The sequence below is a fragment of the Trichosurus vulpecula genome, chromosome 3 (assembly GCF_011100635.1).
Source record: "Trichosurus vulpecula isolate mTriVul1 chromosome 3, mTriVul1.pri, whole genome shotgun sequence".
In the NCBI taxonomy this organism is placed as follows: domain Eukaryota; kingdom Metazoa; phylum Chordata; class Mammalia; order Diprotodontia; family Phalangeridae; genus Trichosurus; species Trichosurus vulpecula.
This window is the reverse complement of record NC_050575.1, coordinates 22,102,360-22,127,175: the sequence shown is the minus strand read 5'-3', so window position 1 is coordinate 22,127,175 and position 24,816 is coordinate 22,102,360. Positions and strand designations below refer to the sequence as shown.

Sequence of the window (24,816 nt, the reverse complement as noted above, 5' to 3'; positions counted from 1 at the left end):
CTGTTAATTCTCTTTTAATATTTTTCTTCCCAAATTCTTGACTCTTTTCTCATTCTTTCCTCTACTTCTCTCAACTGGTTTTTAAAAATAATTATTTAGCTCTTTCTTTAACTCTTGCTTTAGCTCTTCTAAAAATTCTTCTTGGGCTTTTGACCAATCTGCATTTTTCTTCAAGGTTTTTCTTGTAGATGTTTTAAAGTCACTGCCTTCTTCTATATTTGCATTTTGAGTTTCCTTGTCACCATAAAAGCTCATTGTTTTCAACTTCTTTTTTTGTTTGTTTGCTTATTCTTCCAAGTCTTGACTTTGGTCTTTATATTAATACTGGACTCTGTAAACTTCCAGGGGGATGTCTGGTTTAAATGTCTGCCCTCTTATTTCCTTTTGCTGCTTTCACAGATTAGTCTGGGGACCTTCAAGCTTTCAGTGCTTTCAAAGTGATGTGATACAAAGGGAGGTCTGTTTAGTACCTCCTGGTCTGAGGTAAACAAGTTCCTAGCCCAATTTTTTTTCTATCAGTTTGTTTCTGGTTGAGAGTTTCAACAGGCTGCTGTTTGACTCAACTACTATTGGTCTGCAGGAAGGTTCCGTGAGTTTGGGACACCTGAACTGCTGACTCTCCTTTGGTCTAGGTACAGGGGTGGGGAAACTGCAGCCTTGAGACCACATGTGGCCCTCTAGGTCCTCAAATGTGGCCCTGTGACTGAATTCCAACTTCACATAACAAATCGCCTTAATAAAAGGATTCCAGATTCTATGGCTTCCTCTCACTCCATCATATTCTGATTATGTATTGTTTCTACTGTCCCTATTTAAAAAAATCACATATAGAACTTCTAAATCAATCTAGCCTTCCTAATATCACTGAGAATTCTAGTTAAAAAACAGATACCTTCTTATTTGTCAGATTCTCTTGCATCTATAGCTCCTAGATTTTGTTATGTAGTATTTTGTTGAAATAATGAAATCAGACCAGTCTTTGTATTTTTTCCACTGGTAGAAAAACAATGTACCCTTTTTTACAACAATGACTTATTAAATTATTTATTGAAAAAACAAAACTTCATTTTCATTTTGAAAGGTCTTATCGCATTACTTGCATCCTAAACCATCAATTCTGGAGGGAGGGAGAGGGAAGGGAAGGAGAGGGGAAGGAGAGAGGAAGGAGGGAGAGGGAAGGGAGGGAAAGAGGAGGGAGGGGGAGGGAATGGGGGAAGAGGGAAGTGGGGAGAGGGAAGGGAGGGAGAGGGAAGGGGAGGGAAAAGGGAGAGAGAGAGAGAGAGTGCTGAGTTCAAATCCAGTCTCAGGCACTCACTAGCTGTGTGACCCTGGACAAGTCACTTAACCTCTGTTTGTCTTAGTTTCCACAATTGTAAAATGAAGATAATAGCACCCACTTCCCTAGATTGTTGTGAGACTCAAATGAGACAATATTTATAAGATGCCTAACACATAACAAGTGCTTAATAAATGCTTGTCCCCTTCCCTTCCCCTATGAGGGTCCCCAGCAAAGCCAGACTACAAACCTGGCTGTTCACTCACCTTGTTAGATGTCTTCAGGATGGGCACTTCATTCTCCGAGTTGATCTTGGCTTCCATGTCTTCCCAGGTCCTCTCTGTGTTCTGGAAGAGAATCCTGTGGACACATCGCTGCTTAGCTCCAGGAAAAGGCAGAGGCTTGTCTAAAACCCACACTGTCAACCTTTCTTTACTTTTTTGGGATTCTCCAGTTGTGGAACACCAACAAGTGAGCATGGCTATGTATATCAGTATGCATGCCCATGGGGGAGTATAAGGAGCCCTGGCTTTGGAGTCAGAATGCCTGGCTTCAGGACCTGACTCTACCACGTCCTAGCCGTATCTCTTTGGGTGAGTCACTTAACCTCATTATGCTGAAGGCAACGAGGTCTGCACAGACTGGAACACACAAGGAGATGTTTAAAATACATAAGCTGAGGTATTTTAGAGGCTCCTTAGGTAGTGCAGTGGATAGAGCATTGGGCCTGGAACTAGGAAGACCTGAATTCAAATTCAGCATCAGATACTTACTGGCTGTGTGACCTTAGACAAGTCACTTAACCTCTATATGCCTCAGTTTCCTCTGTAAAATAAAGATAATAATAGGATCTACCTCCCAGGGTTGGGAGGATCAAATGAAATGATAATTATAAAGTACTTATTGTGCCTGACACATAGTAGGTGCTTAATGCTTGTCCTTCCTCCTTCCCTCTCCCTCCTTCCCTGAACACTCTCAGCGACAGATCTAAAGGCACTCACTAGGATTCACAATCAGAAGACCTGTATTTGAACCGTGACTCTTATCGGTCACTCACTGTGACTGACTGAACTGCAGACACTTACTGGTCATGTAAGTCCAGCCAAGTCAGTCTGCCTCAATGAATCTGACCTCCCTCCTCTGTACAATATGAGTAATATTTGCTCTTACCGCCTCACAGAGCCTTGAAAGGATAAAAAGTAGCAGGTAAGTGTGACACGGCGAGTATATGATGTTTGTGGGCATGTCTCTATGTGTGAGCACATGTGTATGAGGGTAACTATGTGTCCTTGGCTACAAGTGGGCATTCACATAGATATTGCACCATCTTACATAGATACATGGGGTAGGAGAATGAAGTTGGAGCCCCAAAGTTTCCTTTTCCAGCTCCCCCAGATCCAGCCCTATGGGAACCCCGGACAATTTTCCCATCTCCTCAACACTCATAGACGCCTTTCTCTTAGCCCATCTTCTAATGCCTTAAGATCCTTAAGTTCTAAGTTCCCAGAAAGAATGTCACAATACATGAGTTTAAATCATGGCTCTGCCAAAACCTGTGACAATGCGGGCATGTCACTTCTCTGTGTGTATGTATGTATGTGTGTGTGTGTGTATGTATGTATGTCTGTCTGTCTCTCTCTCTCTCTCTGTTTCCTCCTCTGTAAAATGAAGGATACAGACTAGATAATCTCTAAGCCTGCTCCTAGCTCTATCAGCCCTTCAGATCCTCAGCCCAGGCTGTCATCAGGCTCCCCCAACAAGGGCCAGAAGGATGTGAGATAGGTCCTGTCTGAAGCCAAGAACCCAGAGGCTCCAGCCCTTGACACTCTCTTCCCTCACCCAAGAAGAGCAAGGGGTGTGCTGTTTAACAACCAGCTCTAATTAACAACTGGCTCTCTAAGAAAAAAAGACCAATGTTTGCATGACAGACTTGTAAGTTTAATCTGCATCAATAACATTTTCTCCATTACTTTCTTAAGTCTAGAATCAACAAAATAATAAATCAAGCCTTGATTGGCAGTTTTTGCCTATTTCCAAGGAGCAAATGCTCACACTGAAGATTTAACAATTTGCTCTTATGAGTTCATCCACAATGGCTCCAGCACACGCTTGAGAAGGGTTCCTAAAGAAGCACTGGATTTTAAGTCCTGGGTTTGAATTCTAGCTTTATCCTTATTACCTGCATGATCCTGGGGAAGTCACAACCTCTGGGCCTGAACTTCCCCCTCCATAAAATAAAGGGATTGGACTAGATCAGCAGTTCTCTAAGCATGATCTGTAGACCCCTGGGAGTCCCCATGACCCTTTTGGGGGGATCTGCAAGGTCAAAATTATTTTTCATAATCATTCTAATATGTTATTTGCCTATTAAAATACTTCCCCCTCCAACTACATATCCAGATTTTTTCATATGCTTTGACCAAAACAACAGATCATTACAGATTGAATGCAGAAGCAGAGGAGAGAATACAGCTGTCTTCTATTAAGCCAGAGAGTAAAGAGATTTGCAAAAATATGTGAAACAATGCCACTCTTCTCACTAATTTTATTTGTTTTAGAAAAGTTATTTTTAATAAAAATATATTATTTATATTAACACATCATGGGCATGTTTTAAATTAAATATTAAATATTTTAAATTTTATGTTTTAAATTTCTGATGCTGTAAGTATCAGTAGATATAACCCATACAAACCAAAAGCTCCTTGGGATCCTCAATAATTTTTAAGAGTCCTAAGTCCTGAGTCCTTGGGGTCCTGAGACCAAAAAGTTTGATCTCCAAGGCCACTTCAGCTCTTAAATCCCATTATCCCGGAGCAGGGCCCTGAGTGTTTCCTGGCATAAGGAAAGTAGACTGAGCGTCCTGCTGGAAGGAAAGGCCAGGCCCCACATTCTGCTGGACGAGAGGCTCAATCACCAGGAACATTGCTCCCTCCCTGACCTCCAGATGCCCTCCTTCTTTATTCTGTCACCACCCCCATCCAGATGAGACAAAGCAAGAACAGTCCCTCCCCCAGCGGGTGTAGTGCAGAAAACTCACTTCATTTTCTCTGCAAGGTTTTCCGTGTTCTCCCGGATTGTGTGCGATAGCTGGGAAACAGGATTCAGCATCAGGTTATCAAAGATCACCTGCGAGGAAGTTAGCATGAGCATGGTTAATGTGGAAAATGGGTAGGGAACTTTTGGCCCAGGGATCTATGTCAGCCCTCAGGATAGACTGTAACCTCCCTACTGTAATTCAAGAGATATTTATTAAGTACTTATGATAGAGAAGGCTCTATGCCAGATACTATCAAGAGAAAACTTGGTAAAGACCTGCCCTCACAGAGCTTATCATCTAAAAAGAGGGATGTGACCTGTATATTTATCTTTGCCCTTTCCCACCCTGCCCAGCACCTAGCACAATGCCCTGTATTCAGAAGGCACTTAATAAATGTTTGCTAATGTTAATGCTAACAACAGCAACAAAATAATAACTAGCATTTATATATACATACACATATATATCATTAAGGTTGACAAAGCACTTTACATATATTATCTCATTTGAACCTCACAAAAATTCTGAGATGGATGCTGTTATTTATTATCCCCATTTTACACATGAGGGAACTAAGACTAAGAGAGGTTAAATAATTTGTCCAAGGTCATAGAACTAGTAAGTGCCCAAGGCAGGATTCAAGCTCAGGTCTTCCTGGCTCCAAACACAGCACTGCATCCACAAAACCTTCCTGTCCTTGGCCCGCCACTCCCACCCCAAACTAGAGGGCTGCTGCTCTGCTGAGGCTCAGTCAACAAACGTGTGTTAAATAACTACCGTGTATAATAAGCTCCACATTCTTAATTTTGAAAGGAAGTGCATTTTTGGCTTCTCTAAGGGGGACCAAAACTACCTTCAAACACCCTAACTTTCTAGTTCCGCAGTTGACTCATTTCCCATGACCTATTACTCCTCTACCTCACCACACACAGGCACGGTCGTATCCTTGACCTTGCCATCACCCACAAGTGTTCCACTTCCATGTTCATAAACTGTAAATTTTTTCACCTCATCCTAACCCGTGGTGATTCTTTCATTCCCTCTCCCTTCCGATCCCTTATCTTACTTTGACTTCACTGTGCCCTCCACTCCCTCTATCCCTCAGTTTTTCCCAGGCCATTGATCTTGCACTGGCTTCCCTCTCTTTCCCCATCTTGACCCCTTGGTGAACTAGTTCAACTATACACTGTTTTCTAGTCTTACCCCTATCTCTGATCTTGCCCTGCTAAGCCACACCCTTGGATTACTCCCACCGACTGCTGCTCTTGCTTGTTCCCATACGGTTGAACAAAGATGGAGGGGTGAGGTGGAATCACAAAACTGTTGACTGGGTCCACTAAAATTGTATGTTAACCTCAATTGGTCCCTCACTGTAATAATGCATTTTTTTTTACATCTTCCTAATCAATTTACTGCCCCACTCGCCATAGCAATGTTTTCAATCCTTCCCATCCCTTCTCAAACCTATCATGGTTCTCCTTCCCCCATCTTCTCAGCAAAGAACTTTGCCTCATATTTCACTGAAAAAATCAAGACCATTCTCCAAGAGCTTCTTCTGTCTCATATCACTCAGATGCTTTCTGCCCCCATCTTCTCCTTCACTTCTGTCTCAGATGAAGAGGTGGCCTGCCTCCTTGCCAAGTGATCCTATTCCATCCTGTCCCTCTGTCATCCCCACTATCTCACTAATCTTCACTTTCCTCCTGTCTACTGACTGCCTCCCTACAAACATACCAAACTCTCCTCCATCCTCAAAAATTCACTTGACCTGTCTATCCCCACTAGCTATTGTCCTATATATCTCTTCCTTTCCATCAATGAACTCTCTGATAAAGACATCTATAACTGGTGCCTCCATTTCCCTTCTTCTCACTTTCTTATTAAGTCTCTGCAGTCTGGCTCAGCATTCCAATTAAACCTCTCTCCAAAGTTACCAATCATTTCTTAATTACCAATTCTAATGGCTTCTTCTCAATCCTCATCTTTCTTGACCTCTTTGTAGCTTTTGACTTTGTCGATCACCCCCTTCTTGATAACTCTTTTCTCTGGTTTCTATGGCACTATCCCTTTCTGGTTCTCCTCCTACCAGTCTAACCTCTCCTCTCAGCTTCCTTGGCTGGATCATCCACACCATGGCTGATAAAGGTGGGTGTCCCTAGGGTTCTGTCCTAGACCCTCTCCTCCTCTCCTTTTATAGCATCTCACTTGGTGTATCTCATCACCCCCATGATTCAAATATCATCTCTATGTTGATGATTCTCAGACCTATTTATCCTGCCCTAATCTTTCTCCTTAACTCCAGTCTCCCATCGCCAAATACCTACTGGACATTTCAAACCGGATGTCCTGTAGACATCTTTTTTAAAAATTTTATTTTCAGTTTCAAATTCTCTCCTGCCTTCTACTCCCTCCTTAACTCATTGAGAAGGAAAGAAATAGAACATCTATTAAATGTATGAAGTCATACATGACACATTTCCACATTTGCCATGTTCTGCCCCCCACCCCAAGTAAGAAAAATAAAGAAAGGAAAAAAATGTGCTTCGACCTGTCTTTTGGGTCCATCCATTCTCTATCTGGGGGTGAATAGCATTTTATATCCTGAGTCCTTTGGAGTTGTGGTGGGTCACTATATTGATCAGAGTTACTAAGTCTTTCACAGTTCATCATCTTTACAATATTTCAAGAGAAATCTTAAACTCAACATGCCCAAAGTATTATCTTTCTCCCCAAACCCTCTCCTCTTTCTAATGCCCATATTATTGTCCAAAGCACCACCACCCTCCCAGTCACCCAGGCTTCCAACCTAGGTATTATCCTTGACTCCTCACTCTCTCATCCCCATCCCATATCCAGTCACTTGCCAAATCCTACTGCTTCTATTTTTCCAAACTTTCATATATGCCCCTTTTTTCCTCTGAAATTGCTGCTACGAGTCCATCAACTCATCACCTCACACTTGGACTATTGCAATAAGCTGGTTGGTCTCCCTGCCTCAAGTCCATCCCCCACTCAGCTATCAAAGTGATCTTCCTAAAGCACAGACCTGACCACCCTCACCCCACCCCCCCCATTCAACGATCTGCAGAGGTTCCCTATCACCTTCAAGATCAAATACAAAACCCCTTGTTTGGTTTTTAAAGTCCTTTATAAATGGGCCCCTTCCCGCTTTTCCAGTCTTCCAACACGTTATTCCCTTCCATGCCCATGCTCTATGATCCAGTGACACTGGCTGCCTTATTGTTCCTTGTGCAAGACACTCCCTCTCCTAATGCTGCATTTTCACAAGCTGTCCTCCCCACGTCTGGAATGTTCTCTCTCTCTCTCTCTCTCTCTCTCTCTCTCTCTTCATCTCTACCTCTTGCCTTCCTTTAAATCTTAATTAAAATCGCACATTCTACAAGAAGACTTTCTTAGTCACTCTTAATACTAGCCTTCCCTCTGAGATTGTCTCCAGTCTTTCCTGTGTATATCTTGTTTGAACATAGCTGTTTGCGTGTTGTCTCCCCAATGAGAGTGTAAGCTCCTTGAGGACAGGGGGTATTTTTTCTTTTCTTCGTATCCACAATGCAAGTTAGTATAGTGCCTGGCACATAGTATGGGCTTAATAAATGTTTGTTGACTTTTTATTCCTAGAGGCAGCTAGGTCATTCAGTGCTTAGAACACTAGGCCTGGGTGGATGGCACCTGTGCGGCTGTGTGGGGCTCGGCTGCGTGGACTGAAGGAGACTGAAGCATTTCTACCCAAGCTGGGCTCAGCCCCCAAGTGGTGCAGCCTCCGGTGTGCAGAGTGCAGCCCCCGCCAGGCCTGGCCCGGCTGCCCATGTCTACCCTGCGGGTTCCCAAGTGATGATGATCCCCTCCCAGATCTCCTACCCGGCCTCCCAAGGCGCCTACTACATCCCTGGACAGGGCCGTTCCACATATGTTGTCCCAACCCAGCAGTATCCGGTGCAACCAGGAGCCCCCAGCTTCTGTCCTGGAGCAAGCCCCACTGAATTTGGGACCTATGCTGGTGCCTACTACCCAGCGCAGGGTGTGCAGCAGTTTCCACCTGGCGTGGCCCCCGCCCCAGTCATGATGAACCAGCCACCCCAGATTCCTCCTAAGATGGAATGGAAGATGATTCGGATCCGAGATCCCAACCAGGGAGGGAAGGATATCACAGAGGAGATCATGTCTGGGGCCCGGACCTCCTCCACCCCCACTCCTCTGCAGACAGGAGGAGGTCTGGAGCCTCAGGCTAACGGGGAGACCCCCCAGGTTGCTGTCATCACCCACCCAGATGACCGGCCTCAGGGAGTGACCATCGGGGGCCGGCCGGGGGCTGCCCCAGAGCACAGCCCTTCCGAATCTCCATCACAGCCATCCTCTCCTTCCCTGACCCCATCACCACCACCTCCAGTTTTACAGCCAGGGCCTGAGCCAGGCCTCTCAGGCCTCCCCATTACTGAGGACACGATGACAACCACAGTGGTCATGCAGATGAGTGTCGAGGAGCCTGCCCCCACCACCCACAAAGCCCCAGAGCTGCCCTGCCTTGCTCTTGCTCTCCAGCAGCCCTGTGCCTCCCCTGGACCCTCCCCAGAGGCAGAAGTAACTAGTCCTCCACCAGCCCCCGAGACTGCCACTGCCCAGGCTCACAGCTTCCAACAGCCTCCGGACACCGAGCTTTCTCCAGAGCCCAATGGCATGGCCCCCGCCAAGGAGCCCGAGGCCCAGCCAGAGGTGGGCCAGGCTGAAGCGGTTCCTGTGCCGCCACCCCCCTCCCCAGCCTGTCCCCAGGAATTCACAGTTGCGGCCCCTACGGCCCAGCCTGAGGAGCTGCCCAACAGGGCCTCCCCTCCCCCTGCCATGGACCTGAGCCCTATTGCTGAGCCCGAGGAGCCGGCTGAGGAGGTGGCGGTGCTGGCGGTGGTGCCAGCCTCAACGCCGGCACTCCCCACCCTCCCTGCCAACTTTCCCGGGCCATCTGCTCCACCTCCTGCCCAGGAGGAGGAGCTAGAGAATGAGGAGGAGGAGGAGGACAAGGAGGAAGGGGAGACTGAAGGGAAGAAGGGAGGAGAGGAATCGTTGCCCCCTGAGACCACCCCCACCCCAGCCCCCCTTCCCCAGAGCCTTGAAGAGATAGCCACCCAAGTGGTGGCAATATCTGTGCCAAAGAAGAGATGGAGAATCAAGGAACTGAACAAGAAGGAAACTGTGGGCGATCTGCTGGATGCCTTCAAGGAGGGGAATGAAGGTGTGCCAGAGTCAGAAAGCCAGTCGCCTGTGGGCGGTGCACCAACCCCCGAGCCTGAGGGTGGCCCACGGAGCCCTAGGCCTGAGGAGGCTGATGAGACCTGGGAGGAAAAGGAAGACAAGATTGATGATGCTGAGAACATGCAGCCTGGGGACCAGAAGTACCAGTACAAGTCAGATCAGTGGAAGCCTTTAAATCCTGAGGAGAAGAAGCACTATGATCAGGAGTTCCTGCTTGGATTCCAGTTCATTTTTGCCAGTATGCAAAAGCCAGAAGGCCTGCCTCACATCAGCGATGTGGTGCTGGACAAGGCAAACAAGACCCCTCTGTGGCCGCTGGACCCCACCCAGCTAACCATCATGAACTCTGGCCCTGACTTCACCCCATCTTTTACCAACCTGGGTTGGCCCAACCTCAGCAATCGAGGCCCCCCGAGGGGGGGTCCTGGTGGGGGACCAGGCAGTGAGCTACCCCGGGGACTGCTGACCGATCTTGGCCTCCAGCGCTCCCACCAGGGCCTTCGGAAGGAGCCCAGGAAGATCATCGCCACAGTATTGCTCAGTGAGGACGTGAAGCTTAACAAAGCCGAGAAGGCCTGGAAGCCCAGTAGCAAACGTGGCCCTACAGAAAAGGACCGGGGAGAAGAAGATGCCTATGGCAGCAAAACTCAGCACCTATTCTGAAGGGTGCGATCCATTCTGAACAAGCTGATGCCCCAGATGTTCCAGCAGCTGATGAAGCAGGTACAGCAGCTGGCCATCAACACGGAGGAGCGCCTGAAAGGCATCATCGACCTCATCTTCGAGAAGGCCATCTCGGAGCCCAACTTCTCAGTGGCCTATGCCAACATGTGCCGCTGCCTCATGGGGCTGAAGGTGCCAACCACCGACAAGCCCACAGTCACAGTCAATTTCCGGAAACTGCTGCTAAACCGGTGCCAGAAGGAATGTGAGAAAGACAAAGATGATAATGAAGTATTTGAGAAAAAGCAAAAGGAGACAGATGAGGCTGCAACGGCAAAGAACGGGGCCGCCTGAAGGAGGAGCTGGAGGAGGCAAGAGACATCGCCTGCCCACGCTCCCTGGGCAACATCAAGTTCATCGGGGAGCTTTTTAAGCTGAAGATGTTGACGGAGGCCATCATGCACGACTGCGTGGTCAAGTGACTGAAGAACGACGACGAGGAGTCTCTGGAGTGCCTCTGCCGGCTGTTCACTACCATCGGCAAAGATCTGGACTTTGAGAAGGCCAAGCCCCGCATGGATCAGTATTTCAACCAAATGGAGAAGATCATCAAGGAAAAGAAGACGTTGTCGAGAATCCCGTTCATGCTGCAGGACTTGTTAGATCTCCGAAGAAGTAGCTGGGTGCCCCGCCGGGGAGACCAGGGCCCTAAGACCATCGACCAGATTCACAAGGAGGCTGAGATGGAGGAACACCACGAGCACATCAAAGTCCAGCAGCTCATGGCCAAGGGCGGGGACAAGCGTCGAGGCCCCTCCGCCAGGCAGCCGTGGGGGGTTGATTGTGGTTAATGGAGGCTGGAATACTGTTCCCATCAGCAAAGGCAGCAGACCCATTGATACCTCCCAACTCACCAAGATCACTAAGCCTGGATCCATTGACTCCAACAACCAACTCTTTGCCCCCGGGGGACGCCTAAGCTGGGGTGAGGGCAGCAGTGGGGGCATGGGAGGCAAGCCCTCAGACTCAGCCTCTGAGACGGCCCGGCTGTCCACCACTGCCTTGAACCGTTTCTCAGCCCTCCAACAGGCAGCCCCGCCCCCCCCTCCCCCCCAGAGCACCGACACATGGCGAGTGGTACAAAGGCGCAGTCTGAGCTGGGAACGTGGAGAGAAAGCTGGGGATCGTGGAGATCGCCTGGAGCGTAGTGAATGGGGTGGGGAGCGTGGTGACCGCCTGGACCCAGCTTGCGCCCAAGTGGAGCTTCAGCAAGGAAGTGGAGGAGGAGAGCCGGGAGCGACCTCTCCAACCAGAGGGTCTACGCAAGGCGGCCAGCCTGACAGAGGTCGGGCAGTCGGGACGCAGTGAAACGGGAGGGAGCTGCTGCCCCCCCAGTACCCCCAAGGCTGCGCTATCTGAGGAAGAGCTAGAGAAGTCCAAAGCCATCACTGAGGAGTTCCTGCATCTCAATGATACGAAGGAAGTGGTACAGTGTTTGCAGGAACTTGCCTCCCCTTCACTGCTTTTCATTTTCGTTCGGAACAGCATCGAGTCGACTCTGGAGCGCTGGACTGTTGCCCGGGAACACATGGGACAGTTGTTGCACCAGCTTCTCTGTGCTGGTCACCTCACTACCGTTCAATATTATCAAGGGCTCCATGAGATCCTGGAAGTGGCTGAAGACATGGAGATTGACATCCCCCACGTGCAGCTGTACTTGGCAGAACTGGTGACTCCCATCCTTCGGGAAGGTGGGGTACCCATGGGGGAGTTTTTCAGGGAAATATTGAAGCCGCTGAAACCCCTAGGCAAAGCTTCTCCCCTGCTGCTGGAGATCCTGAGGCTCTTGTGCAAAAGTGTGGGTCACAAAAAGGTCGGGGTGCTGTGGCGAGAGGCTGGGCTCAGCTGGAAGGAATTCCTACCTGAGGACCAGGACATCAATGCCTTTGTCATCCAGCAGAAAGTGGAATACACACTGGGAGAGGAGACTGAGCCCCCCAGCCAGCGAGAGATGTCCCCTGAGGAGCTGAGCCAGCGGCTGAAGAAGCTGCTTAAGGAGAGCACCAGCAACCAGCGAATCTGTGACTGGATAGAGGCCAACCTGAGCGAGCAGCAGGTGGCTTCCAAAACGTTGGTCCGTGCACTCATGACCGCTGTCTGCTACTCAGCCATCATTTTTGAGACCCCCCCTGCGAGTGGATGTGGCCGTGCTGAAGGCGCAAGCGAAACTTCTACAGAAATACGTGAACGATGAACAGAAGGAGCTGCAGGCGCTCTACGCCCCCCAGGCGCTTGTGGTCACCCTGGAGCAGCCAGCCAACCTACTACGCATGTTCTTTGATGCGCTCTATGATGAAGACGTAGTCAAAGAGGAGGCCTTCTACAGCTGGGAGAGCAGCAAGGACCCCGCTGAACAGCAGGGCAAGGCTGTGGCCCTCAGGTCTGTCACTGCCTTCTTCACGTGGCTGCGTGAGGCGGAGGATGATGAGTCTGATCACAACTGAGGGCGGGCCGGCCAGAGGCCACCCAAATGGACGCGCAGACAGGGGCTGCACAGACTGCAGGCGGGGCTGCGGCCTGTGCCTGTAGCTCCCGGTGTGTGTCTGAGCTAGTAAATTGGTGGCTGAAGAGGCAGGATGGCTAAAGTCATAAAAATTGGTGTGGAGTGGGGTACCACCGCCTACCCCTGGGGTCCTTTTTTCTTTAAGAAAATCACTGCTGGGAGCGTTCCGCCCCAGCCCCCCCCACCCCCTCCACCTCCTCTGCTGCTGGTGGGGCACGGTGCCTGTAATTATTCAAATCCTGCCTCACGGGGCAGCTAGGTGGCGCAGTCAGTAGAGCACCGGCCCTGGAGTCAGGAGGACCTGAGTTCAAATCCGGCCTCAGACACTTGACACATGTACTAGCTGTGTGACCTTGGGCAAGTCACTTAACCCCAACTGCCCTGCCAAAAAAAAAGCAAAAAAAAAAAAAATCCTGCCTCACACACTTACTGACTGTATGACCCTGTGCAAGTCACCTAACCTCTGTCTTAGTTTCCTCAACTATAAAATGAAGCTAATAATAGCACCCCCCTCCTAGGATTGTTGTGAGAATCAAATGAGGTTAATATTTGTACATTTAGTATTTAGTATTTGGCACACAGTAGGTGCTTAACAGTTGCTTCCTTCCTTCTCTCCTTCCTTCCTTGTTCCCAATTCCGTCTTTCTGTGTGGTAAGTAATGGTGGCCAGAACTATGGATTGGAATGTTGTACATGCTATGATACATGTTGGTTGGTTTTGTTGAACTATATTTTCTGGGTTACAAGACAAGGTTCACTTGGAATGTGAGGGTACACTGGAAAATAACTGACATAAAAACAAAAGACATCAATACAATCTCAAAAAAAAACCAAGAAAGAAATACAGAGCCATAGAATTACTATCAGGCAGCATTTTCCGACCTCATTCGGCCATATTTAGGCCACTCTGGGACTTAAGTTATATTGACAGAACCCAGAAGTGGTTGTCAAGAGCTGTTCCTGAACTGGGAAGGACCTTAGTGCACAGGATGTCAGAGCTGGAAGGGGCCTTGGACTATGGAACATCAAGGTGGAGAAAGTACTTTAGAGATCACCTAGCTAAACTGCCCCATTTTATGCACAGAGAGACAGATGCACTGAGAAAGTGAGTAAAAAAAGACAATTCTCCCAAAGCACACCCCCTAAAGTAAGCTGAGATGTGTTAGGAGGAATCTGTAGCACTCGGTGAGATTACTCGGTGGATTGGGGCAAATACAGGGAATGGGGATTATCTAAACCAGGGATGGGGAACCTGTGGCCTTGAGGCCACGAGTGGCCCTCTAGGTCCTCAAGTTCAGCCCTTTGACTGAATCCGAACTTCACCGAACAAATCCCCTTAATAAAAGGGTTTGTTCTATAAAACTTGGACTCAGTCAAAAGGCCGCACCCGAGGACCTGGAAGGCCACATGTGGCCTTGCGGCTGCAGGTTCCCCACCCCTGAAACCGATACCCATCCTGGGAGCTGGGGGTTTTCCCCTCAGCCTCAAGCTTCTGATATAGTAGAAAAGGCACCAGTTCTGAAGTCAGAGGACCTAGGTTTAAATTCCCCCTTTGAGATTTCACTATTGGTGTGACTTGTAAAGTCCTTTCCCAACCCTGATGTTTTATAACCTGAGTGAGGCTCTTTCCAGCTCTGACATCCTGTGTCACTCAAACTCCCTGGGCCTCAGTTTCCTCCCCTGTAAAATAACGGAATTGAGCTAGATGATCTCAGAAGTCCCTTCCAGTTATAGGTCTATGATCCCTCCTTTGGGAAGCCTTTGCTGACTATTCCGTTCTATAATGGTATCTCTCTTCTCTGAACCCATCACACTTAGAGACACAAAGTCTAGCTCTGGATCCCACAACATCCTGCTCTCTTTGTTAAGTCCAGTTTTCCCACAAAGGAAGGCTGTGAGGTCCCTTATAGTAGAGCCATGGGCTGTTTCTTCTCTGTCTCCTTACTTGGTGGGTTCCCCATGGTCACAAACTGGATCTGTTTCTTTCTCCCCACCCTCCTACCTAGGACTCTGAGCTCCCTGAAGGCTTGGATCTGTCCAATTGCTTCTGTCTCTGCCACAAGCGAGGCTATCCTCAAGCAAAGGCATTTTGGTGCCAATTAGGTAAGGACCAAGGCCCTGATGAGACCAGCCCTCAGGGTCAGGATCCTGATCCTAAACTTTTTAAATTAAAAGGATATTTGGCATGTAGTAGATACCTAATAGATGTATGTTGGATCAAATGGGTAAATATGCCTCTTCTTAGTACCTGAGCTTTGGCTATATTACATAGTTGGAGTGGGGGGAACCTGAGTGGGGAGAGTAAGGGTAGGAATGGGTAGGGAGAGGAGGCAGTACAAGGGTAAAGGTAAAATAGGTTTGGAGGCAGAGGGGGAAGTTGGAACTTGGTTTTTGGACTTTGGTGGTGTTGGGGTGGCAAAGGAGAGAAAGCATTCAGCCAAGTAGAATCAACAGGATTTGGCAATTGATTAGATGTGGGGGGGATGAGAGAGAGTGAGGAGTCAAGAATAATACCTAGGTTGCAAGCCTGGGTGACTGGGAGGGTGGTGGTGCTTTGGACAATAATATGGGCATTAGAAGGAGGACAGGGTTTGGGGAGAAAGATAATAAATTCCATTTTGGGTATCTATTGGAACATTGTAAAGATAATCAACTATGAAAGACTTAGTAACCGATTAATATAGTGACCTGCCACAACTCCAAAGGATTTGGGATATAAAATGCTATTTACCTTCAGATAGAGAATGGATGGACTCAAATTGAATTCTGAAGTGGCAGAGCCAACAAAAAGTCATAGTGAGATATTCTTCCAGTCCAAGACAACTTAAGATGTCAGAAAGAGAGATCTGTGACATGGGATATGGATGCTGGCCCACAGCCCACGTGGATAAAACACTAGTGGTAGGATTAGATGGTGGCAACAGAAGCAGCAAAAAGCACCTTCTGGGAACTCTCAAGCCAGAGAGAGTAAGGAGACCTGGAAATTGGTCAGAAACAGATAACAGGGGACCCCTGTGCTAACACCAGATGTAGAACCAAATGCTGTTTGCCAAATCCACTGCCTATACCCACTTCTGAGTCACAGTTCAAGGGCAGAGAGGAGCATTTTTGGTCAAGAGGGAGCCGGAGCTCAGAGGACCAGTATCACTTTTGGTCATGAGGGATCAGGGCCCCTGAGGAACAGTACTGCTTGTGACTCCAAGGCAACAGAGGCCCTGAGGAACAGGATCAATTGCAATCCCAAGGCATCAGGGACCCTTCCAGGGTAAGGACCGGAGTGGAGACCAGGAGAGCAGTGACCACACCTCTTCCCAGATCACACCACCTTAGAAGAACCAAAAATTTCCAAAGCCTAAGAACTAGCTCTGAAAAGAACAGAGCAAAAGTCTAAAGCTTGAGATGGTACCCCTTTCCCCATGCCAGGAACAGGGCTCAACTTTAACATGAAGGTCAAAATCAAGAAACAGAATAGGAAAATGAGTAAACAACAACAACAACAACAACAACAACAAAACCTCACCATAAAAAGCCACTATGGTGACAGGGAAGATCAAGACACAAACTCAAAAGAAGACGACAAAGTTAAAATAGCCACAAGCAAAGCCTCAAAGAAGAAAAAGTCACTGGACAAAAATTCCTGGAAAAGTTAAAAATTGATTTTCAAAATCAAATAACAGGGGTAGAGGAAAAATTAGGTAAAGGAATGAAAGCAAAGGAAGAAAATTATGAAAAAACAATTAACAACTTGGTGAAAGACACACACACACACACACACACACACACACACATATGCAGAGAAACCTGAAGAAACTAATGCCTTAAAAAAGAGAATTGGCCGAATGGTAAAAGAAGCACAGAAATTCACTGACAAAAATAACTCCTTGAAAAGTAGAACTGGACAAATGGAAAAACAAGTACAAATGCTCACTGTAGAAAAGAATTCTTTAAAAATTAGAATGGGGCAAGTGGAAGTTAATGACTCCATGTGCCATCAAGAAACAAGAAAATGAAGTCAAAAGAATGGGAAAAAAGAATAAAATGTGAATTATCTCATTGGAAAAACAACCGACCTGGAAAATAGATAGAGAAGAGATAATTTAAGAATTATTCAATTACCTAGAAGCCATGATCAAGGAAGGAGCCTAGACATCATATTTCAAGGAATTATTGAAGAAAATTACCCCAATATCTGAGAACCAGAGAGTAAAATAGAAATTGAAAGAATCCACCAATCACCACTTGAAAGAGATCCCAAAATGAAAACTCCTAGGAATATTATAGTCAAATCCAGAGCTCCAAGGTCAAAGAGAAAATACTTCAAACAGCCAGAAAGAAACTGTTCAAAAACTGTGGAGCCACAGCCAAAATCATATGAGATTTAGTGGCTAACACGTTAAAGGAGTGGAGGGCTTGAAATATGATTTTCTGGTGGGCAGAAGAGCTGGGATTACAATCAAGAATAACCTACCCAGCAAAACTAAGTATAATCCTTTAAGGGAAAAAATGGATATTTAATGAAATAAAGGACTTTTAAGCATTCCATATGAAGAGAATAATAAAATTGAAAGTTAAAAAAATGAACTAATAAATAAAAGTAGGAGTTGGTTTTATGGGAAAAAAAATAGACAAACCATTGGTCAATTTGGTTAAAAATAAAAAGAAAGAGGAAAACCAAATTACCAGTACCAAAAATGAAGAGGGTGACTTCACTACCAATGAAGATGAAAATCAATCATCAGAATAAATGAATTAAGCTATTTTGCTCAATTATATACCAGTAAAACTGACAATCTAAGTGAAGTGGAAGAATATTACAAAAATATAAACTACCCATATGAACAAAAGAGAAAACAGAATACTTAAATGACCTTATTTTAGAAAAAGAAATTAAATAAGCCATAAATGAGCTCCCTAAGAAAAAGTCCCCAGGACCAGATGGATTTACAAGTGAATTCTACCAAATTAATTGTTCCCTAAATGGAAAAATTAATGCCAATATAATAAAAATGACAATTCTATGTAAGTTAATTTACTTATGCAGTGCCATACCAATCAAACTATCAAAGAATTCTTTTATAGAGCTAGAAAAAAATGACAAAATTCATCTGGAAGAATAAAATGTCAAGAATTTCAAGGGAATCCATGGAAAAAATGTGAAGGAAGGTGTCTAACAGCACCAGATTCCAATTTCTGTTAAAAAGTGGTAATCATCATTGTTGGTGGAGTTGTGAACAGATCCAGCCATTTTGGAGAGCAATTTGGAACTATGCCCAAAGGGCTATAAAAGTGTGCATACCCTTTGACCCAGCAATACCACTTCTAAGGCTATATCCCAAAGAGGTCATACAAGTGGGGAATGGACCATTATGTACAAAAATATTTATAGCAGCTCTTTTTGTGGTGGCAAAGAATTGGAAATCAAAGGGATGCCCATCAATTGGGGAATGGCTAAACAAATTGTGGTATATGAATGTAGTGGAATACTATTATGCTATAAGAAATGAGGAGCAGACTGACTTCATTATAACCTGGAAAGACTTATATGAACTGATGCTGAGTGAGGGGAGCAGAACCAGGAGATCATTATACACGATTACAGACAGACAGTATCTGTAAGGACTAACTTTGATAGACTTGGCTCTTCTAAGCAATGCAAGGTTCTAAGATAACTCCAAAAGACTCATGATGGAAAAAGCTATGCACATCCAGAGAAAGAATTACGGAGTCTGAATGCAGATTGAGGCAAACTATTTGCTCTTTCATTTTCCTTCTTTTTGGTTTCATTTCTCCTTTCTCATGATTCATGCCATTGGTTATAATTCTTCTTTACAACTGGACTATTATGTAAATAAATTCAATGTGAAGGTATATGTAGAACCTACATTGGATTACATGCTGTCTTGGGGGAAGGAGGGAGGAGAGGAAGGGAGAGAAAATTTGGAACCCAAAAACTTGTGAAACTGAGTATTGGAAACTAAAAATAAAAAATAAATTAAAAAAAATGACAAGTAGGATGGTTTCAGAAAAACCTGTGAAGATTTATATGTATTCATACAAAATGAAGTGAGCAGAACCAGGAGAACATTGTGTACAGTAATAGCAACATTGTAAGAATGAACTACTCTGAAAGACTTAGCTACTCTAATCAAGCCAATGATCTAAAACAATTCCAAAAGACCCATGATAAAAAAAAAAAGCTATCTACCTCCAGAGAGAGAACTGATAAACTCAAATGCAGACTGAAGCATACTTTTTTTTTACTTTCTCTGTTTGTTTGGGGATTTGGGGCTGTTTTCTTTTGCAACATGGCTAAAATGGAAATACATTTTGCATGAGATCACATGTACAATCAATATAAAACTGCTTGCCTTCTCAAGGAGGGAGGAGGGGTGAGAGGGAGAGAAAGAAATTGGAATTCAAAATGTTAAAAATTTAAATAATAAATAAAAATTAATTAATGAATTAAAGAAATTAAATAAATAAAAAATTAAATTAAAAAAGGAATGTTAGAAAGATTTTTACGAGTAAGTGGAAAGTATTTAATGAAATAAATAAAAAAAATTTAAAGAAAGTAACATGCCTCTTCTCGGTTTCTGGGCCGTGTCCTCCAAGCATAATTGTCATCCCGATTGTCATTCATGTTCTGGTCGAAGTCCTTCAAACCCATGGCACCAGGTGGCACCTTTTGGAAATTGAGGCTGGCTTCTGGGATGTGCTGTACCAGCTGCAACGAGAAAGGGAACAGAGAGAGAAAGAAGTTCTCTGGGAGCTAAGGAGAATGACCAGAGGCCACAGAGCTGATGGCCAACACCCTGTCCTGACAGCACTGAGCTTTCCAGCTCTTCCCTTCCCCACCCCCTTTCCCACAGCTCTCTCCAAATCCACAGGCATTTCCAATCTGTCTCTGACATTCGTAGCACTTTTCATCCTTTCCAAAATAACTTTCCAGACATTGCCTCACTCATCCTCAACACCCTCTGAGGCAGGCAGAGCTGCTTATTGTTCCCGTTTGGGAGATGAGTAAAGAAATACAGAAAGGTTAAACGACATGATGCATAACAGAAAGATAACTGAAGTGGGGTGAAGACCTGGGTTCAAATCCCAGTCTTGTTACCTATTATTTATGTGACCCTGGGAAAATCACTTCCCTTTCCTTATTTAGAAAATGATGGGTCTAGATAAGATGATCTTAAGGTCCTTTGCAAACTTTAAATACTGTAACTCTATGACTTTACAACATTTTATATTAAAAAATTGGGGAGGCAAAGAAGCTAATGGTATCTTAGATCATATTAAGAAGAGGGGAACAGCATTGAAAATAAGGGGGATGATGGTTCTGCCATGTTTTGGTCTAGTCAGACCCTTTTTGATGGATCTAACTGTTATGTCTAGTTCTGGTGCCATATTTTAGACAGATACTGATAAGCTAGAGCATGTCTAGAGAAGGAAGATCAGACCGGCAAGAGGACCAGGGATCAGGCTCAGGATCCAGGATCCGTTCAAGGAACTGGCTTGGAAAAGGCTTAGGGGAAGAGGATAGCTTTCTTCAAATACCTAAAGGGCTGCCATGAGGAAGATTAATAAGACTTGCTTGGAGGGCAGAAGGAGACAGATTTTAAGCCTCTTAGAAGAAGAAACTCCTAGTGCTTAGCACAGTGCGTGGCACATAGTAGGTGCTTAATAAATGTTGACCGATTAATAATCACAACTGTCCAAAAGTAAGTAATGAATTTCTAAGCAGGTAATGAGGTCCCCATCCATGAAGAGCTCCCAAGGGAAGCTCGAGCTACTTTGTAATAGGACTGGGGTCCTCTCTATTTTTCCATAACAAGGATTAGCTTTCCCTAAATATGCCCCAAAGCTGTCTCTGAGACCTGATTAGCCCCTGCCTTCACTGGTGCAGCTTCTTCATCACTTGAGTCCCACTCCCATAGGGTTGGAGCCTCTGCAGTTTGGTGGATGGTTGAAGACCATGTGAGTTGCCATACTTTGCCCTACTGGCAGATGGCCTCCACTGGCATTTCTATTTGGAGAAAAGGTGAGCCTGCATGCATGGAGGCCAGGTGCCATGGAATCCTTGTCATATGTCCTTGCTGCGTGAGGGCAAAGTTAACCTTTCGTTAACTGTTCGATAACTTGCAAGTGCCTCTTTCTGTCCCCAAACTGAACTTGAACTAACAGGTGTTGGACCCTCCCTTACCACACGGGCAGGGGATGGTGGAAAGGTAATTCACACTCAGATAGGGTGTGGACTAGATGCCCTTTGAGGTTCCCTCTAGTTCTGAGACTCTACGGCTCCTCCTACAAAAAAAGAGTTCCAGATGAGAAATCCTCAGCTCCATCAAAGGCTGATACGACTGATTTCTGAAGGGAGACGAACAGTAGGTTCATACACACAGCCTTGTTCTATCTCCAGCCGTAGCCTAGCCCAGAAGTATTGTGATAGGCTCCGAGGCTCAAGGAGGAGGAGAAAACCTTGCAACTTCCAAGAAAGTGGGGCAAAGTTTCCATCCAACTGATCAATCAATGAGCATTTAATGATCACTTACTATATTCCAGGGCAGCGAGGTGGCACAGTGGGTAGAGCACCAGGCCTGGAGTCAGGAAGACTCAAGTTCAGACACTCACTAGCTGTGTGACCCTGGGCAAATCATTTAACCCTGTTTGCCTCAGTTTCCTCATCCGTAAAATGAGCTAGAGAAGGAAATGGCAAACCACTCCAGTATCTTTGCCAATAGAACCCCAAACAGGGTCATGAAGAGTCAGACATGACTGAAACAACTGAAGAACAAACCCTGATGGCAAGCATTTAGGAGTCTCCACTTGTTCAGTCTAGGAAGCAGTATAACCTGGAAAAATGAAGTCAACCGCCCAAAGCCACATAGCCCATTCTTGAGGACACAACTAGCCTCCTCTGGGCACATCCTACTTCCAGGCTCCAAGGTCCATGCTCCATGGTCTTGAGACATGAAACATAGCTCAATCACAGAAGCATCCCTTTTTTAGAGGTGAGGGATGGAACAGTGCACATGCCATTGGGCACAGTTGATGTATTGCTTGGTTTTCATGAGTTGCCTTTCTTTTTACTCTATCTTACAAGGAATGGCTTGCTATATAGCAGGATAAGGAGGTGATTATTTGGAAATAGAAGTGATATAAAAGCAAAAGACAGCAATAGAGATTTTTTTTCTAGAAAGAGAAATGCTTATTGAATTATCATCCTGGACATTTTATGGATGAGTTGATTGAGGCTCAGTGAGGTTTGCCCAAACTAGCATAGTATCATAGAATTTTGTTCTTTTGAGAACTGGACATCAAAGACCATCTAATCTAACATCCCCATATTGTAGCTAGAAAAACTGAGACCGGGGAGAAGGGGAACAACTTGTTCAAAGTCACACAGCAAGTCAGCACTAAGCTATGCCAATATTGGAACCTACATCTCCTCTGGGAGACCTCATCCACTGAGCCACATCACCTCCCTATTAATACTTTTAGTTAAACTAAGGGGACACAAATTTCAAAAGCCTTCAAAGAGGCTTCAGCTCATGGCCTTCTTATCAGAATTTATCCAAGGTTAGATCACATTATCTGAGGGTCTGGTAACTAGTGGTAGCCACTCCCAATGGAGAAACTCACCTCCTCTCTGGCAGAGATAGTGGAGGCTGGGGTGCTGGGGACAGAGCTGAGTGAGGTGCCACGGCCAGTTCCTGAGGAGCTCTGGGAGTCTCCATCCCCAGCCACATCCTGGATCTCTCTCGCCAAGATGGCAACATCTTTCACCAGAGTCTGGCTTAACCTGCAGCCAAAAAAGATAGGCAAGGCCAGTTCAGAATACCCCCAAGCTCCCAGAAGGCCAAAATAGCCCAATTCAGCTTAGGGGACAGAACAGGCAAGAACCCTAACCAAGTAGGAAGCTGCCCTATGGTCCTTCCAGTGGGGAGTGTGGAGGAACTGGAACAAGGGACAAATGAAGCAGTGGCCTGAACCCTGGTACCAGGACCAGCTTTACCTATTCCCAGAATCAGCAGGCAATTTGAGGGTGCCAGTTAGGCCACTCAAGTCACACTCCACCAGCCTATCATTGGGCCTGACATGCCATAATCTCAGTAGAGCTGAGCCCAATGCTGCCCTATCTAACCTAGAGGGCAAATACCTAAGAGATGATTTTTTTCCTATTCACAGCACATCAGACTCCGAAGGACAGACCTGATTCCCAGTGGCAAACAGACATGCTTAGATATTCCTCATTCTCACGTGACCCTGTCATCTGGTCAAACTATTTGTGCTCCTTGCCACCACTTCCTGTCCCTTTATTCACTTCTTAACCCCTTACAATCTGGCTTCTGACCACATCATTCAGCTGAAACTGTCCTCTCTAGACGTCAGTTGTCTCTGATGGCCTCTTCTCAGTTCTCAGCCTTCTTCTGATCTCTCTGCAGCATCTGACACTGCTAACCATCCTGGTTGCTCTCTTCTCTCTAGGCTTCATGACACACTCTGTTTTGGTTTTCCACCAACACATAAACACACCGCCATTCTTTTTTCCTCAATCATCATCCATATTATACCTTCTGACCATGAGTTGTACCTCAAAGCTCTGTCCATCCTGGATCCTCTTCTCTTCTCTGCACCCCCTCTTGGTGATCTCAACAACTCCCATGGGTTCAATTACCTACACAGACGACTCACTGATCTACATATCCAACCCTAGTTTTCCTCCTGAGCTTCAGACCTCTACTCAATTTCAAAATGGCCAACATGTCAATGTGTCATTACCTTTTCCCCCAAATCTAGCCTCTTTTCTGACCTTCCCCTATTTTTTTTAAAGACCCTACATCTTTCCAGTCACCCAGATTCACAAACTCAAAGTCATCCTCAACTCTGGCAAGTTTCCAAGTCCTGTCATTTCCACTCTAACAATATCTTTCCCATCTACCCCACCTTATTCCCATTTCAGGTCCACCACCCTCTTATATGGACTACTACAGTAAATATATTGACCTCCTGCTTTGTCTCTTCTCCAATCCAGCCTCCCTCTACAGCTGCCAGAGTGATCCTGCTAAGGCACAGGACCCACTGTATCACTCCCTGCTCAATAAACTCCACTGGCTTCCTCTTACCTCTCTATATTTGATCTAGCACCAAATACAAACTTTTTTGGCATTTAAAGCTCTTTACAATCAGGTTCCAACCTTCCTTTCCAGAATTATCATTCATTACTTCCTTTTATGCACTCTTTGATCTAGGCAAATTGACCCTTTCCCATCTCCCATTTCTGTGCTTCTGTACAGTTTATCTCTTATGCCTGGATTCTGCTGCCCTTTTACGTCCACCTCTTAGAATTCCTAGTTTCAGATTCAATTCCTTTATTGTTAGTTTCCTAGTTTAAAAACTCAGCTCAACTGTCACCTTCCATATGAGGTCTTTCCTAACCCTTTCCCCAGCTTCTGGTGCCTCCCTCCACCAACTACCTTGTAGTTAATTTGTATATATTTTATTGCTGCTTATATATGTAAACATTGTCTCCCATGTTATTGTCTTTGTATCTATGCTCAGGGCTCAGTATGTCAATAGTAGATTCTTAGTAAATGCTTGCTGATTAAACGTTTGTTTTCTTTTTCCTGAGTTTACCAAAAATTAGACAAATGTCCAAAGAAGAGAGTTGAGTTTCAATCTCCCCACCCCCCAAAGAACAGAAGAAATCATAGCAATAATGTATGGAAATCCCCCTGGTTTTGGAGTAGGAAGGCCTCACATCTAGCAATCTGTTCTTACTATCATTTATGACCTCAGGTAAGTTACTTAACATCTTTAGGTCTTGGTTTCCTCATCTGTAAAATGAATGGGTTATGTCCCTTCCACTTCTAAATCCTATCTATGATGCCACAAACAAAGCCAGCCTTATAAATTTAAAACAAGAACAGTTCTCTAACCACTGGGTATCCATAGAGCTATCTTATTATTCATCCCAGAAAAAGCAGCTGACTTAAGGGATACCTGTTGATTTCCC

General features: G+C 45.6%; 2 protein-coding genes across 3 annotated transcripts in view; one reads left to right on the top strand and one right to left on the bottom strand.

The window, feature by feature from the left end:
- The window catches only part of CEP170B (centrosomal protein 170B), a 124,069-nt gene that overhangs the window by 8,548 nt on the left and 90,705 nt on the right, over positions 1–24,816 (bottom strand). For both annotated transcript variants that reach the window (XM_036748758.1, XM_036748759.1), the window contains exons 14-17: positions 22,443–22,602; positions 19,384–19,527; positions 4,317–4,405; positions 1,543–1,636 (exon numbers count right to left, since the gene is read on the bottom strand). In XM_036748758.1, the coding sequence (XP_036604653.1) occupies positions 1,543–1,636; positions 4,317–4,405; positions 19,384–19,527; positions 22,443–22,602 (487 nt within the window). The remainder of the gene's footprint in view (positions 1–1,542; positions 1,637–4,316; positions 4,406–19,383; positions 19,528–22,442; positions 22,603–24,816) is intronic.
- On the top strand, positions 8,151–12,745 carry LOC118841372 (eukaryotic translation initiation factor 4 gamma 1-like). The gene is given in 5 exon segments (XM_036748760.1): positions 8,151–10,575; positions 10,578–11,052; positions 11,054–11,488; positions 11,490–12,426; positions 12,428–12,745. Coding segments are annotated over 5 exon segments (4,575 nt in total). The 5' UTR covers positions 8,151–8,165.